Here is an 18,569-nt window from a genome sequence, read left to right as displayed (position 1 = left end):
CAAAAATACTTTTTGGAGTTCTTCATGAGGCTAGGTCCTCTCTAACATAGTTCTATGTCAATGGAATTTAAAACTTAAAATGACCTCCAGTCCTTTCAAACTGAAAGGGGTGCTAAGGATATTGGGGATCTTACAGATATAATAAGGCAACAGTGTGGCCTCCTGCCTACTATGAACAATTCATTTTGTCCACATTGAATCTTATCTGTACAACAATATCTACTAACATTTCTTTTAATTGTAAAATATACATAACAAAATTTACCATTTTAATCTTTTTTTCCTTGATATACAGCTAGTGGCATTGGGTATATTCACTTTTTGAACAACCATCTTCACCAACAGACCTTTTCCCTCTTCTTAGCAAAGGTGTCTCATAATTCAAATCTATCTTTCTATCTATCCAAATATATATATATTTTATAGTGAAATGAAGCACTCATACTGTATGCTCCGTTTGCCTATTGTGGAAAATAATTTTGGCACATGCTCTTCCACAGTTATTTTTGTTCCTAACCACACATTTTATTTTGAATGTGAAAAAATTAGATTGCATTTGTTTTATAAAATATGCAGCTTATATGAACAATGAAAAAATCCATGCTAAGAGGATAAATCATATGTGTTGCAAATAGATTTTCTTTTGTCTTCATTTGCTTTTTCTTGGTAATGTTATTTATAGATTTTGAGGTTACTCTTAAAACCATATTTGATTGTTGCTTCCTGTCATTTAGCACTCAGAATACATATTCTTTGTCTTAATATTTCACCACAATCATTTGGCATTGTGCATTCTTTGGTTTGGATTAGTGAAATATCTGGATGAGCCATATAGCAGGAGTTTAGCCAAGAGAGTCAAAAGTAGTCTTCTCCGCAGCTCCCCGCCGTGCCCCCCTCTGCCCGCCCCACGCACTCCCCGGCCGGCTCGCGCAGGGCCCGCGCTCTCCTGTGGCCTGGGGCGGGGGCGGCGCGGGGCCGGCTTCCCGAGCTCCGCTGGCGCAACCGGGGTCTCGGCCCCCTCCTCCGCAGGCGGCTGGGGGCGGCGGGTGGGGCCCGGGGCTCCGAGGGGCGGCGCCGGGCGGGCTGCACTTGGCTCCAGGCTAGGGCCATCCCCACCCCCACAGCGGTGCCGGTGGGGCGGGGCCACGGGCGCACCTGCCAGGCAATGCAGAGTTGCCAGGCAACATGGAGTTCCAGGCGCCTGCCCACTGTGACGTGTCTTGACTCCCGCCTCACTCTGTGTTTACGTGGAGACGAAGATGGCGGTGGCAACCGCTGTACTAGTGTGGACGAGGACGATTCGCCAGTGATTGCAGTGTCTGACTGGTTTTGTTCGGGTGGGGAGGCAGCTCCCGGCTGGGCCCTGCGGCCTGGGTCACGGAGCTAGCCGTCCCACCTTGGTCTGAACCGAGTTTTCCTTTCTACCCCCGACCCCCTCCGTGTTCTTTCCCTGCCTACCCCGCAGAAGCCATGGAGGACGAAGAAAGAAGGAGAAAGATAGAAGCTGGTAAAGCGAAGGTAGGAGAGCCGGGGACCGCCAGGCCAGAGGTGGGAGGCGGTGGCTGGGAAAGGGTGGGAGGAGGCCTGGGGAACGAGTTTGTGGCAGCCTGGTGCGCTGCCCTCGGAGGGAGGTACTGCAGGGTCTGGGTTTCCTCCCCTCCCTCCTGTCCCTTTTCCTAGGACGTGTAAAGCCCGGTGCTGCTACCTAGCTGATGAGACTTCGATGGTGACTGAATGGTGTGGCTCTTTTCTCACGACTGCCCCAATAAAACACCTCTCTCTCTCTTTTCTTTAAACCGTATTGATAATTAGGTGGTAATTAATAGCCTTTAAACCTTCAGCCCTTCACTTTTAAAGGGAGTTTTATGGGTGGTGCAGGCATTGTGTTTTCCAGGGTGGGGATTTAGAGCTTTCCTTTTATTCAGTGGGGAATTGGTGCGCTGATCATCAGCTTGTCTTCCTTAGGTGGCACGCTGGCACTCGAGGACGTGTGTGAAATTGGCCTGTGACAGCTGCCTCAGCAGTGGCCTGAGTGTGCCACAAGTGCCAGCTGTGAACTTGGCTTTAGGGACGTTTTTAAAAGCGTGTCTTTATACGTTCCTGTTTGGAGGTCTTTGTCATGGCAGTTGATTTTGTATCCTGTGGATTGGAAGTTCTGAAGACGGAAAGATTCCACAGAACAAAGCTTTAGAATTCCTGCTTTAAATAATATGTTTTATGTGTGCGTGTGTGTGTGTGTGTGTAGTGAAGTTCTGATTTTATGTGTGTGTATATGTATGGAAATTGTAACGCAAACATTACAAAATTGTATTATGCATAGATATCCTTCTTGGGGCATCATGAAAAATTTAACGTAGTCAAAATATAAATTGAATAGCATTTTTTTAAAAAAAAATTACATATTTGAGCAGCTCTTTAGGCTTGCCTGAAAGGCCCCCTTCCTCCCTACAATGAGTTACTTTTTATAGGTGATATTCTTTTTAGAGCTAATGGATAACAATCATACTTGAAACACAATTAACTATTTTTCCTCTCTTCCTTTCTTTCTTCATTCTTCCACATAAACAAAGGAAACCAGGTCAATGATTTCAGTAATCAATGAAAAAAAGGCCTTACTGCAGAGATGCAGTAGTAGATGTTCATCAGAAGTGTGTTAAAGGAATGTGTAGGTTAACCAGCTTCATATTTCTAAAATATAATTGACTTTTTTATAATCTCCCCCTTTTAATGTTAAGACTTAAATGCTTGTATGTAAACAGGTAGATTTTGTTTTTTACTCTAGGATATATAAATGAAGGAACATTGGCATTTTCAGAAGCCCAAAATTGCTTACAGTTGTGCAACCCAAGGGTTAACAACCCAAGGTTAAGCAAGGGACTAAGCAAACACTCTGCATCTAAGGAATTGAAAGTAATTTTGTGTACCTTTTCAAAAGCATGGAAGTTCTGGTTAGATATTTTATTTGTTACCTAAGAATGTTTACTGCCTTCTACCAAATGTATCTTTCTCAAATGTATGTAAAGCAGTTCTACTAAACATAGTTAACTTTGAACAGTCACATTTCATAATAATTAAATTGCTTACTCTAAGTAGATTTGGCAAAGTAGAATTTTGATTTCTTTATGTATATGTTTCTTTATCTTTCAAAAGTCTACCTATGGGGTAAAAATCTTTTTAAGTTAATTTTTATTGTAGTTTATTTTCCCCTAGAAATGAACCCAGTTTCCAGTAAGAGATCCTTGAGGCCTTTAAGGCAACATATGTTTGCTGTAACATTAGCTATCTGGTATAAAATACTTAGGTCATGATTCCTCAGCCATGTAAGTGCAATGGAATATTATACAATCATTAAAAGGATTAAGGCTGAGAGGGACATGGTAAATAGAGTGAAAACAACGTTATCAGAAATAGTTTAGATGTTGCAGTGGTATACACCTGTAATCCCAGCTACTCAGGAGGCTGAGGCAAGATCCTGTCTGAGGGGAAAAAAAGGGGGGGAGCTTACATTATAGCTCAAAGGTAGAGCACTACTGCCCTTTATCTCCACTACTGCAAAAACAAAACTAAACAAAGTATGTACATTATTTCATTTGTATAAACATGTGCTTTTAGAATGGGATTGAAAAACTATTATAAATATAGTTATTCATGGGCTAGGATATAGCTCAATGGTAGAACACAAGTTCCTAGGTTTAGTCCCCAACACCAAACAAAATTTATAAAGCAGTTCTACTAAACATAGTTAACTTTGAACAGACACATAATCAGCAAACTTAGATCAAGAGGTGGAAATAGAGAAATGGCAACAGTCTCTGCTTTCCAAAGTAGGAGAGACAGATGCTCCTGGGTAATAAGCACAGTGAGAGGTTGGATTTTGGATCTTACCCCCCCCACAACATTTTGTTAAAATATTTAAAATGCTACTGACTCATTTTCTAGAATATTTTATAAGGAAAACTCTCAATATCAATTAAATGCAACCTAGCATAGTGCTTTTCAAATAGCAGGTAATCAATAAGTGTTTGCTTCTCTCCAGCTGTGCATGCTGGCAAGATGAGCTGGTCAAAAGAGCTGGCGGCAACATTAAAGTAAGGAAACAGCGAAGAATCATGCAACCTATGGACACCAGTTTCTCAGGTGGAGGGTGGGCCTGCTCTGCCACCTCAAGGGTCCTCTTCCATGCTGGAAGGCAAGAGGGAAAGAGAGCGAGTGCACTTGGAACCCCTCTATTTATTAGGGAAAAGACATTTGATAGAATGTTCCACCCCAATAAGGCAGGCGATAGTGTTTCAGCAGGGATTGCCCAATCCTGTTGGGTACTGCTCAAGCCCAGAGCTGAGGCTCTTCCTTGATGAGTGGGGGTAAAGGCCACTTGCTTGGTATAACACATGGTGTGGCGTATGTTGCCAGTCCAATATCCCATTTACTCAAGACTTTTGGAGGGGCTTAGCTTATGCACAGGGCAGTCCCTGACATTTGCTTCTTGAATGAATGAGCAGAATGACAGAATAAGTTCTTAATGAGTGTAGTGTTACCAGCTAGGTTGTAATTTAATAAGAGTAATCCAGAATTTTCTTAATCAGAAGTCTCTTATTGCTGGTATCAGAAACCACCTAAAATGATCATTTCCCAAAATTTATTCAGAGACTTGGTTCTCCAAGTATCTCATTTATTCATAAGACTTAAGTGTTAACATTTGATAACAGTTTTACAACATACAACTTTTTAATCTTTTTCTTGGTAATTGGTCTTCTGTTTCTTTCTCTCTAGATTTCTCTAAATTTCCTTTTTCAAGACCTTATAATAAATGATCATTTTAAAATTCTCATGTATACAGTATAGTATAATTTTAAAAATTTTTTAGTTGTAAATGGACACAGTACCTTTATTTTATTTATTTATTTTTATGTGGTGCTGAGGATTGAAATCAGAGCTGCACATGTTGCTAGACAAGTGCTCCACCATTGAGCCACAACCCCAACCCCTACAGTATAGAAGTGTACTTTGTAAAGTATTTTATATTAACCAAAATCTGCAGTAATAGGAGAATGAATTATTTTATGTAGCCATTAAAATAATTCTAGAAACACTTTTCAAGTTGGGAAAATGCCCACAGATAATGTCAGGTTAAAAAAAAAAAAAAGGGTACGTGTAAGTATTTATATATGAAGACATCTGAAAAAACATGCACCAAGATGTCACTTGTGGTTATCTCTGGGTAGTGGGTTATAGGTATTTTAATTTTTTTATACTTTATTTTACAAATTCTCTACAACATTATTATGATCAGGCACAATTTTCACGTATCATTTTTTTTTCATTTTTTTTTTGGTGGGGTTCTTTTTTTTTTGTATTTTGGGAACTGGGGGTCGATCCCAGGGCTTTGCGAATGCAAGACAGACGCTTTGCCACTGAGGTACATCCCAGCCCCAGGTATCATTTTTAAGAAAAAGATATTACATACAGTATGATAAACAGGTTAATGTTGTATGACTCTCATACAGAACAAGAATATGAAATGCAAAATAACTAGGTCTCCTACATTAGTGTAGTCCTGGAACTCTAATTCTTACTCCAGTACCGCTTGTATTATGTAGTCAGAATTCTATATTATTGGACATTTATGGATTGCCTTTTTGTTTTTGTCATTCTTATCCATTTTCCTTGCTGTCAGTTTTTTGGTATTTCCTATGAACTTGCTTGCCCAGCTTTGTATTTTCTCATTTGCCTTTTCCCCTAACTTGCTGCTTTAGATTTGTTGTAACAAAAGAACCCAGAAACTGAGGTTAATGGAATGATTTGTAAGAATGAAGGGCTAATGGAACTTAGTAGAAAGGACTTCGCGGCAATTCACTTTTTCTGATGCTAGGTAGTTCTTTGGTTTGCTGTTGGGTCCTCAACTATCTCCTCAGTATTGATGTTGCAAGAAGCCCAATACTTGGAGATGTTAATTACATTATTAAATATTTTCAGAGCTGGGCTTGACCTCATTTACAAGTTCCTGACAGAGATGGCCCCACATAGGCTATCCTTGTAGTGAATCAACCAAACTATTTCAACTCCATTTTAAATGACTTCATTTTTTCCAAGTAAAATTATTTATGATTATATATTTATTATATATATGTATTTAGAATGAAATTAGTCCTATAAATCACTTTTGCTATATTTTTTAAAAGTACTTCAAATGTATTAGAATTCTGCAAAACCAAAGTATTATACTTCTATAGCATTTTATATAATTGTCATTATTTATTGAATAATTAAAATTTTTACTACATTCAGTAACTTGGAATTATATGAGTTTTTTTTTTTGTTGTTGTTTAACAAGCATTTTTGGTTTGTAGAGTAATGCCAGTGTTGTAATGTTCTGTGTAAGCTCTCTTATTAGGTTATTGATAGGATTTTTCAATTACTGTGCTGCTCTGATAGGCAAGCTAGTTATAGTATAAAATTGTTCCTTGCATTTTCAGATATTCTGCTCCACAGTGAAGAAAGCTATTCTCCCTCTCTGCTTTCTTTTAATCTTCCTAGTTTTTTATACTTATGACAGGTCTTACTTAATTTTCAAAGTTACATTTGATAACAGTTTTACAATGTACAATTCTTTAAGCTTTTTCTGAATATAGCAATTTGATGCCTCCATCAGAGACTGGTGCGTTCCTGTGATTTAAAACTAATTCATGACTTTTGGGCTTTGCTGAAATAAAAGAAAACATGGTGTTGAGAGGAAAGAATAGACATGACAGGCTTCTTTAAATGTATGTTAAAGAATTTCTCTAAGGCAGGAAAACAGAGCATCAGTAAAGTCCAATGAAGAGATAATTTTGTTTGAGAACAATTTTTATCCCACTCCTGTTCTCATCTAGTCCCTTGGATGTGTCTTTTATTTTACTTTCTCTTTTCACTTTTCAGTTTTATTGACAGAACACCACAGACATCCTTACTGAATGATAACCCACAGCAACGAGGAAACAAAAAAGATAGAATTCATCCAAAGGATTTGACTATGACAAGAGTGGGACAAAAATTTTTCAAACAAAAACATTTCTTATTTTTGTTAAATAAAAAGGTTTGTAGAAAGAGCAAAACTATGACTATTAAACATTTAATTTAGGCTGCTGATGATTGAAATGTGAATTAATTTCTTCTAATGTGACAAATAGAAAAAAGTTCTGGTAAATTGTGAAACATTAGTGATAAGGGACATTATTTTTATTTCTTAGTAAGATTTTTATAAAATTAAAATTAGGCATTCTATTTAATTGGTTAGCATCCGTTTAATTGGGAGCCAGGCATGGTGATGCATGCCTGTAATCCAGTGATTCAGGAGACTGAGGAAGGAAGATCACAAGTTCTAGGCCAGTCTCATCGATTTAGTGAGACCCTAGGCCACGTAGTGAGACCCTGTCTCAAAATAATAAATAAGAAGGGCCACGTGCAATGGTGTTTACATGTTTGGCTGTTTTCACTTAGTATAATGTTTTGAGGTTCAGCCATGGTGTAGCATGTGTCCATGCCTCATTCCCTTTTATGACTGAATAATATTCCAGTGTGTGTATATACAGCAATGTGTTCACACTTTAATCCATTGATCGGCATTTAGATTGTTTCTATGTATTGTCTATTGTGAATAGTGCTGCTTTGAACATTTGTATACAAGCATTTGAATACCTGTTTTCATTTCTCTTGGGCGTATATTTAGGATTAAGAATTCTGGGTCTTATAGTAATTCCATTTAACATTTTGAAGAATCTCCAAATTGCTTACCATAGTGGCTTTACCATTTTACTGTACCATTTCATTTTACATACCCACTGATAATGCATGATAATTCTAGTTTCTCTGTATCTCAACAAATTTGGTTTCTTTTTTTTAAATTATAGCCATTATAGTGGGCATAAAGGGATTTCTCACTGTGGTTTTAATTCTTGTTTTCTTGATGACTAATGACACTGAGTGTCATTTTTGTATGCTTTTTGGCCATTTGTAGATCTTCAGACCATTCAAGTCCTTTACCTATCTTGTAATTTGGTTGTTAGGAATTTGTTTTACATATTATTATTAATGTGTATATATATATATATATATATATATATATATATATATATATATATATATATATATATGCATCAAGAGAGAGAGCATGTATGATCATGTACAAGAGAGGAACAGACAGAAATACACATTTCCAGTGGGATTATCTTCCATCTCTTTTTTTTTTTAAAGCTTGTTTGGCTCACCAAAATTTAAACTGGTACTTCCTTTGAATAAGCTGTTGGTGAGTTGATTACAGCGTGATGGTGAAGTTTGAGTTTTTTTGAGGTGCAGTGAGTCATTCCATTCCTTGACCAGCTGGTCAAATGGGCACATGTTGGCCTTTTGGCTTGATCATTACCAATACATATCAGTTTGGGGGGAAAAATGACTTAGTCTTCCATAACAAAAAGCCCTGTCATTTTTCTGTGTGAACATGATAGACATGTGTATGTATTCTAACTAGTACAAAGGATTTTTATTGTCATATTGACTCTCCTTTTACTTTTTGTGGTAGTTTTCACCAAAATAGAACTTAGGATATTTAATGCCCATTTTGGTACACCTCCTAAAGCTTGGTTAATTTGTTCATGGATTTTACACTGTTCAAAAGTGCTAAATGTTAAGACTGTTCATAAATTTAGCATTGTTCCAGGAGTAGTTTTGCCTAGGTTATTTATTTAAATCTATATTCTTTTGTTCTATGTAAAATTCCTTTATCTTACACGAAAAATGTAATTGTTGTTTGCAGTTGCTGTCCTCTTTTGGGTTACTGTTTGCTCTGATTTTTATGTAATCTAAATTTTTTTTGTGTAATTCTAAGATTTTTGTGTGTGTGTTGATGTGTTTCCCCTTTTAGAGATCATTTTTTAGAGCCTCAAGTTATTTTGATGATTCAGAACTACTCTATATATTATACAAAGTCCTATTTAAAAATTTGACTTTATAAATTGTATTGATTGATTAGATTTTCTGACTTATAGATTTCTGAAAAACTAACAAGATCTACAGTTTCTTTCTCTAGCCACTCCCTAGCCCCTCAGCAACCCTGGGATTGAGCCCAGAGGCTCATGCATGCTAGGCCTTCTATTTCTTGATATTGCATATACTATAAAATTCCTTGTTGCTTTTAAGTTGGTGTTTCTTTACTAGTTGTTTTCCCCAGGGAAGATAGAAAAAGGAACCAATTATAAATGAAATACTAGTTAAAGAATCAAATTTAATGTGTGAAAAGTGTGTGAGGGAGATGTGGGGGGTTGTTGTTGCCATAGGTGTGGTAAATGATCTCAGTTAACTTCCTGCATCATTAATATTTTATTGAGTGCATGTGTATATGTTGATTCCTTGAAAGTTGAATAAATTAGTAGATGCTCTAAAGATCAAGGTATTAGAAAAGGTATAAAAACTGCATTAACAAATGTGCACTAGGAGGACATTTTTTAAATGTAATAATGGGTTTTAGCTAAAAGTCACAGAAATTCTATATTCTACTAATAGATAAATATTTTTGGTGTGAAATCTTTTATATTTGTCAAACTAATGTTTACTTTTGACTTGCATAAATTCCTTTTTAGTGAACTACATGTCTGAGTATTTCTAATGACTTTCATTTTTCTGCTTCAAACAACCAATACCAATTTTTAAAATAAAGTTTGACAGAAAAAGTTTAATTTGAGATTTATTTTTGTATATGATATTTATTTTTTGTAAATTAAAAAGATGAAATAATATTTTATATAGGCCTCAAGATTTTAATTTTTTGAAAGAAGAATCTATACTTATTTTTTTCCTAGGATATGAACTTAAATTGTTTTAATGTTCTAAGTTTTCTCTGTCTCATACACAATCATATTTTCTATGCACAGTAGTATTTATTTCGAGACGCATCTTGGTTGAAAAATCCTTTGAACATTATGGGATTATTTTTTTATACTCATAGCCAAATCCCAAACCTGATTTTTTTTAAATTCAAAATCTGCCTCATTCTATTCCTATCTCACACCCTAAAAAAATCAGGCCTAACTCACCTTTTATGTGCTTTTTTTTTGGACTCTGTTAATTTTCTCAAGTTGATTCTGTACATTGTCACTGTCTTGATCTTAAAATGTCCCTTTCATTTTGTTACTCAGGTATTTTCAGTCTTAATAATCTATTTAATATTTATTTGACCTCCATGCAAGTCGGTGTAGATTCAGAGATAAAAATACCCACAGGCCTGCCCCTAATATTTTCACATTCTAATAGAGTAGAAAATCAACCACAATACAGTAATTGAAGTGCAGATAATCATTTATTTACTCATTTGATAAATACATTTGTGCACTTATTGCTTGTTATTTCCTGTGCTAGACTGTAGAATGTGAAAGACATGAAATCTGCTAAATACAAGATTCACTTAGTTAGTAGTAGGCAGAAATATAAACAGATATTTATAAATTTAGGAATGTAATATAATTCTGGCTCTATGAAAAACACAAGGGAGGAATATCTGATTCCATTTGGCAGATAGAGAAGGCTTCTTGCATGGATAAACTCTGAATGAAGCCTTGAAGTTTTGAGAAAAACTTGGTGAAAAAGAGAGAGGTATGGGTAGAAACTTCAGGAAAATGAGACAGGAAGAGTAAAGCACCGAGGTGTGGAACAGTTTGACTTCTTTGGGGGAAGGTGTACAAGAGCATTGGTATTATTGGAGTATAAAGGTATAAGCAAGATAGGGCAAGAGATGAAGCTAAAGAAGGTAGGTCTGGGCTGTATCCTGAGGGTCTTGAATTTCATGTTAAGGAGATTTTTATCCTGAAGGTTGTGGGATATGTTGATGGGTTTTAAGACAAGGACTAATATGGTTACATATACATTCATTCATTTAAATTCTTGCAATTAAAAAATTATTTTTAACTGATACTTAAAAAGATTTGAGTTTCAGATTGATCCATTTTTCAGCTGTATGGAGGATAGACTTGAGGGTAAAACTATTTAGAGGCTGTTGAACTACAATTGAGACAGTGAAATAGGAGTGAAAGTGTAGGGATAATCAAGAAATATAGAGAGGATAAAATCAGAATGTGATTGGTTGGTAAAGGAGAGAACATGGATAGAAGGTTGGTGTTATCACTAAGAGAAAAAGAAGAACAGTTTCAGTTGTTGACTTCAGGCAAGATTGGGAAATCAGTTTGGAATATTTTGTATTAGAAGTTCCTTATGAGACATCTGAGTGGAATTTTTCAAAAATTTTGTTGAGAAAAGTATAACCTATAGTGGCTAACCCAGATTGTCTGGGATCAAGTGTGAATTTGTCAGTTATGGCTATATGTCTTTATGAAGTTATACTTAACCTCTCTGTAACTCAGTAACTCATCTGTAAATGTTGATACTGGGGTTGATGTGAAGATTTAGCCTTTTAGTATAAAATACTTTAGAATTTTGTCAGGCTGTAAAAAGTCTTAAAGAATTATTAGCCATTCTTAAAATCATTGTCATGTTGGGATTTAGAAGATTAACGCTATATAACAGAAAACTAGAGTAGAGAAATATGCTTGGATCAGATAATGAGGGACTGTATGTATCACTTAAAAGTAGTATGAATTTTAACCTAAATATAGCAGAAAACTTTTTTTAAGTGTGTTATATCTTAACCTCTGAAAGGGTTCTTTCCAAATAATTTATTATTTTTAGGTAGGTATGCTGCCACCAGATGCTAGGTATGTTTTACTGTTGTACAAATGAAGCAATAAAACTATCATTTTTTTTAATGAAGTATTGATTTGATTAAGATCGCTGAATATAAACAGTCTAATTCTGGTAGGACTTCCTTGTTTCAAAACAAAAACTAAGATTAGTTAAGATGAGGTAAGAGAGGGATGTTGTAAAAATGCAGAGATTTCAGAGGAAGGACGGAGATGTGTAGTAGGGCCTCAGAGAATCTGAAAAGCCATGGGAAATTGATGCCATTCTTGCCACCATTTCTTATCTCATTTCCATATTTTTGTATATTAACTTCCTTTATTTACACATCAGTTTGTGTATGAACAAAAATTATAGGATGAATTTCCAAATCTATGCTATATAGTGGAATGGTTTCCCATTAAATACATTTTAAGTTTTTTTTAAAAGGCAAAAAAAAAAAAAAACAATATATAAACAGTGGAAGCAAATCTCAGAAAATAAACCACTATCCGGTGGTTCCCAAATTTTGTTGTACACTCGAAGCTTCTGGTAAGCTTTTTAAAAATTCTTTTTACTGTTTAGAACACACACCATGCCAAAATCAGAAAGTCTCACTATTTTAAAAAGATTTTCAAAGAGCAGAAAAGTCTAAAACCATTGATAGAGCCACTTTGCAAGATTTTGCAATACTTGAGTGATTATATATTATGACTTCTTATAAGCCAGGTACTTTACTTGGTGTGGTTCTGTAAGGATTATTTAATGCCAGAAGGAAAACTGGCTGTATTGGATATAGAGAAAAGTGTCTTGGGCTGCAATTTATCTTGTAGGATGATCATGTGTACTGTTATTTAGAGGTCATTTTAGTGGTGTGGCTGTAATTTCATGAGGATCAAATTATGCACTAATTTTAGAATCCTTCATACAAGATATCTCTTCTCTATAACCTTTCTGGACAGCTCTGCTACTTCCTTGTTCCCTACTTTCAAGAGAAGAATCTAATTGATTCACTCCTCTTATCAAAAGAGGGTGAAAACAGATGTCATGGATGGTAGAAGTTGTAAGTACTGGCCAGTTCCCTCAGAAGGAAGTTCTACATACTTTAAAAGTACTTCAGTGTTTCACCTACAGAAGAATGCATGGTAAATATATATATATTATATATATATATATATATATATATATATATATATATATATATATATATATATATATAAATAATATTAAAACAAGTGAAAAAAAGACCTCTACATCTGTCACTTAGATTAAAAACATTCATCTACCAATGCAATAAAATCTTTATCTAATTCTACCCCTAGCACCTGAGCTAACTATAGTTCTGAATTTATCATCACCTTGCTTTTTATACCACATATGTGTACATAAACTATACTTAGTTTTCTGTTTTTGAACTTAGTGGTGTCATTATGTGACATCTTCAGTGATTTTCCTTTTGTTCAATATCATTAGAGCATTTTCACTCCTGCAATAGTATTCCATTATAGAAATTTATCTCAGAGTCCATTCTCATCAGTGAGCATTTAGGTCATTTCCAGTTTTGTTACTGTTACAAATATTTCTATTGTGTTAGGTTTTGTCTGCAAGTGCCAAGGGTTTAGAGTTGGATAGAAATCATGAATCCTGTGTTCCCTTAGTCCTTGAGTACTAGAGAGTGTCTTTGAAAATGAGGTAGAAAGAGGGAGTGAAATCAAAAGCAACCTGGTGAGGCTGGGGTTGTAGCTCAGTAGTACAGCACTTGGCTAGCAGATATGAGGCACTGGGTTTAGTCCTCAGCACCATATAAAAATAATAAAATGGGAATTGAGTTTATCTACCACTAAAATATAAAAAAAAAATGAAAAAAGCAAAACTTGTATTTGTTAATATTATCTACATGGTTTCATTATATAAATCATCAAACAGACATCCCTGGGTACTATTGATGAACACTTGATACCCATTGACCTTTAACATGGATCACTGACCTGAACAGAGGTAGCAGTTCTTTTATTTTTTTTCTATTTTTTTAGTTGTAGATGAACATAATATCTTTATTTATTTCCTGTGGTGCTGAGGATTAAACTCAGTGCCTCACACGTGCAAGGCAAGTGCTCTACCAGTGAGCCAACCCCAGCCCAGTTCTTGTATTTTTGAGTTGATATTGCCTGCCAAAACTATATGCTTACCAGAAGGAGTCATTTATAACCTAGACTTAAAAATTAATAAATAATTAAATAGCCTGCATGACAGTGAAATGAAGCAGAGGTAGGTGGTATCTGAATAATACTCTTTTGGATGTGATTTCTAGTAGGTATATAGTTTTATTATTCTTTAAGAAAATAGTTATTATTGAAGGTGGAATGGTGGTGGAATGGTGGTGGAATGACAGTGGCGGGAGAAGACAGCCTGAGACATAAGCATACAAAGACTGAGTATACTATCCCAAGCAGCAATTGTAAATGATATTCTTGCTAGACATTTTCTATCAAGCATCTGAAATGAAACTCTCACATTGATTTGGATTGCCCTAGAGCCAGGAGTACTGGATTCAGTTGACTTCAGGCTAAAAAGAAAACACTCTTGGTTTTCATCATAAACATAGGAACCAATGTGATAGTAAAATGAAATGAGACTCCAATATGAAACTGTAGCCACTGCTTTAGCATTTATCACTTTGTCCCTCACTCTGTCTTGGTATTCTAGTGCTAATATCATTGTATTGATTCATGGAAGAAACTAAAAAGATTGTTTAATGACCTAAATTTTTTGTTGTATATGTTTATATGTGCATATTAGATACAGAGATCTCTCTGTGTATGCACATACACTTACATGCATCTATATGTATAAAATAAGAAGATGTAAATGGAAAACATAGGCACCATAAAAAATAGTTATAGTAACACTTGGAGCCATGATAATATTATCAGTGAATATTCTTTAAAGATATGTAGGGGTAGAAGGCAGTAAAGATCTTTCAAAGAAGAAAAAATTACCTGTAGTCTCATAATCTACAAGTAATTATTTTTAATAATTTGTTTTAATTTTTAATAGTTTGTTTATATGCACAAATATATTTAAAAACTCCACTTGATTCATTTTATGCAGTTTTGTGCTCTTATTTTACCCAGATTTATACTGAGAACATTTTCCCACATTAGAATTTTTTGAAAATATTTTTTGATAGCTGCATAACATTACATTGCATTAAGTAATTATAGCCATGTGTAGCCATGGACCTGAATGCATCATCTTAGGTTTTTTTTTTTTGTTGTTGTTGTTGTTTGTTTGTTTGTTTTTGGTTAAAGAAACTATGTAGGAATTCTGAAGTTCTGAGAAATAATGCCTATTATTAATGCCTAGAGGTGCCTCTTTCACAAAAAATCAGTTTTTTAAAAAATTCAGCAATTACTCAGAGCTAATATGCAGTCACTGTTCTAGACTTGGAGTGTATAATGATTGATTTTTATTAAAAATCCCCTCCTTTATGGAACTTTCTAGTAATTTGTTCTGAATGATACTTAATAACATGAGAATAAAATAATGTTTTGGTAATTTTATGTAGTTAGATGTGATTCGTTCTCAACACTGAATCATTCCACTTTTTCTGTATCCTATACCATTTTTCAGTTGGGATTATTTAGTAATAGCTATATACTTTTTGTTGGCTTGTATTTTCAAGCAACAGTTTACAAATTTTCATAAGTAAAATGCTGGTTTCCTTAGAATTGCAGGTAAAGAAAGGAGAAAGGAAAGGAAATAATTGAAAAATTTTCTCAAAAAACCCCAAGACCTGGAGGAAATTTTAAATGATCCTTCTAATGTATCTCTTCATTATACAGTTGAAGAAACTGAATTCTCCTGATGTTAAGTGGCTTGTCCACTGTCACATAGCTAGTACTATATGACAGCTCAGCACTATATTATATGTAGTCCATATTGTTTTGAAATTCAAGAAATATTTGGGTTGTCTGTATACCCAGGCCATGAAGTACACAAAATTAAGATGATTCCTTAAGCTACAGAATCTGTTTTCTTTTTAAACATGAAGGTGATCGAATTGAATGAGATTATAGGTAATAAATAGGTTTGGTTGCTCAATGATTTAAAGTCTTATGGATTTTCCATTCTTGATTTCCTTAGTTTTATTTAGCACTATTTTTTTCTTACAGGTTTTTTTTTTTTTTTTTGAACGGGGGGTGTGTCTTGCTGATTCTGAGGCTGACCCCAAACTCCTACATTCAGGAGGTCCTTCTGCCTCATCCTCTCAAATAGCTGGGACTACAGGCATTCTACTAGGCCTGGTTTGTACCTTTTTGTTATTTTGGAAAATATGATTCAGAGCATCCTAAAATGTTGCTTTTATCTTTGCTCTCATTTCCCCTTCTTCAGCTGGTTTTTAGGTTAGTCGTTATAATCTTTTTGTTTCCATGGTTAGGCCACCAAAGTTTTTCTGTGATAGTTTATATAGCTTCTTGTTTATCATCCATAAAGAAATATTAAAAAGGCTTAATGACATCCCTGCAAAGAACAAAGTCACCATAATTAGAATTATTTGGGATTTCTTCCATTTTCTACATAAAAATCACTTTTTATAGTTATTTTTAAATACTATAGAGATTACCAGATTACATATTTTTGTAACATTCTCTTTGAGGTATGTGCATTCTCACGTTTGTTTTTCCTGTCATCAAAAAACACTTGTCAGTTTGGCAATTTCATTTGTTCATGCTTTAAAATTAATGTTCTAGGATTGTGAAATACAATGAAAAAGGACCTAAGAATACATAGAAAGCAAATTAGTATAATGAAAGGTTGGATTTGGAGTCAGATACTCTAGTTCTGTTTTGTTTTGCCACTGATTATAATATTGATCAGGTAACATTGATTTTTTAAAATATTTTTTATTTCTACATAATACATTTATTTTGTTTATTTACTTTTATGTGGTGCTGAGGGCCTCGCATGTGCTAGGTGAGCGCTCTACCGCTGAACCACAACCCCAGCCCCTAACAAATTGATTTTTATATATCAGCTTCTACATTTTTGTCTCAGTAAGATATTTTCTGACCTCTCCCTACAGTCCCACAAGTTGAATTTCCATTGTATGCTGTCTTTAATGCATATACTTTCTCTTCAAAGCACTTTTTATAACTTGGATGTACGTATTTCTTTATTTGTTTAATATTATCTTTCTTACTGGATTATAATTCATGAGAGTTCATATGTGTTATTTATCACTACATGCCCTGTCATAGCTCATGATAGGCAGTCAATAAGTATTTGTTAAATAACTGAACTATATACTTACAACCTGACATAAATCCAATTTTTATGCTTTCCAGGCATAAAACTACAACACATCTCTTTCAGAAGTCCTTTTTAAAGAAAATCAGGACAGTACAGTTTCCTATAACACAATACACCTCTTCTCTCTCTTCTCGCTGTCCATATATGTATATATGAACGATTTCCAGGCTTAAGAAATTGTGCTCTAACCTTTATTTCTCACTCCATTTAATAATAGAGTTTGGCTTTATACTCTGAAGTTCTACCTTTGGGGCCATGTGTTTCATTTATGTCTAGCACAGTGCCTGGCATGTAGTAAATAGTCAATGTACACACAAAAACCTAAACAGACTTCAATTAGTCATTTATTTTTGAAGGAACATTATAAAAACTTGGCATGTTTTTATATATAACATTTTGAAAATGTATTGTTTTATTGAGAATGATCATTTATAAAATTATAAATATTGAGTTTAAGGAACTCAATATATTTATATTCAGTTGTTTATTCATGTTCTGGTCAAGATAAGACATTTACTTGTGATCTGGTCTACTTTTGAAAGACAAATATGTGAACATAATATCTTTCCAGTAAATCTTGCAACTATTTCTGTGACTACATATGTTAACACTTTTATAATTGGCTTCCAAATGACAAACACAGATGGCTGTAGTCTGAATTTTCAGCATGTTTTAGAATAAATGTTTTCTCAGTAATTTAAAGTGCATCATTTCAGTATCAGATGGTTATCTAATTGATTCAGATTTTTTTGCTTATCTGCTAGCTTGCCATTTTTCAAATTTAAAATAAAACTAAATAGTTATAAATAATTGAATACATGATACAATCTTATTCCTCTCACATTTTTATAAAACAGTAGTCTTACCAGAAAGCTATTATGGATATTATTTTTTATGAGAAACTTTTTGTTATGTTTTGGTTTTCTTGGTGGAGGAGGGAGGTTATAGTGAGAAGGATTTTTTTATGTTCTTATTCATTTATTAGCCACTTTTGTAGTTGGTCTATTTAATAGTTACAGTAATTCCAATCATATATTTCCTCTTTTTAAGGAACAAAGAAATTCACTTAGTCTCATTCTTTTATCTTTCACCTCTTAAGAGTGATTCAAGTAATTTGAAAATTGTTCATTTTAATTTTGAAACCATGGAACATTTTAATAAAGTAGAATTAGGTATGCCTTTTATATGATCTTGCTTAGTGTGGTGACTTTTCAATAAAAGATAAATTATCCTTTTAAAAAATTCAACATAGGGGCTGGGGATGTGGCTCAAGTGGTAGCGCGCTCACCTGGCATGTATGCGGCCCGGGTTCAATCCTCAACACCACATACAAACAAAGATGTTGTGTCTGCTGATAACTAAAAAATAAATATTAAAATTCTCTCTCTCTCTCTCTCTCTCTCTCTCTCTCTCTCTTTTTGCCGCAGTCCGGCTGCAGCAAACTAGCCGGGGGATGACGAACAACTTGTGTACGTTGATACAGCAGGAATGGGAGCCGTTTATTGTAGGACAGGAGCAGTATTTATACATTCCACACAGCTTATCTAATTAACATAAAC

General features: G+C 34.6%; 1 protein-coding gene across 1 annotated transcript in view; it reads left to right on the top strand.

Annotated features, from left to right (window-relative positions):
• The first annotated feature begins 1,441 nt into the window (after nucleotides 1–1,441).
• LOC143410633 (A-kinase anchor protein 9-like) overlaps nucleotides 1,442–18,569 on the top strand; it is an 88,242-nt gene continuing 71,114 nt past the window's right edge. The window contains 1 exon segment of the mRNA XM_077110644.1: nucleotides 1,442–1,518. Coding sequence (XP_076966759.1) covers nucleotides 1,471–1,518 — 48 coding nt within the window. The 5' untranslated portion in view covers nucleotides 1,442–1,470.

Source organism: Callospermophilus lateralis, chromosome 11, assembly GCF_048772815.1.
Source record: "Callospermophilus lateralis isolate mCalLat2 chromosome 11, mCalLat2.hap1, whole genome shotgun sequence".
NCBI lineage: Eukaryota > Metazoa > Chordata > Mammalia > Rodentia > Sciuridae > Callospermophilus > Callospermophilus lateralis.
This window is presented reverse-complemented; position numbering and strand designations above follow the sequence as displayed.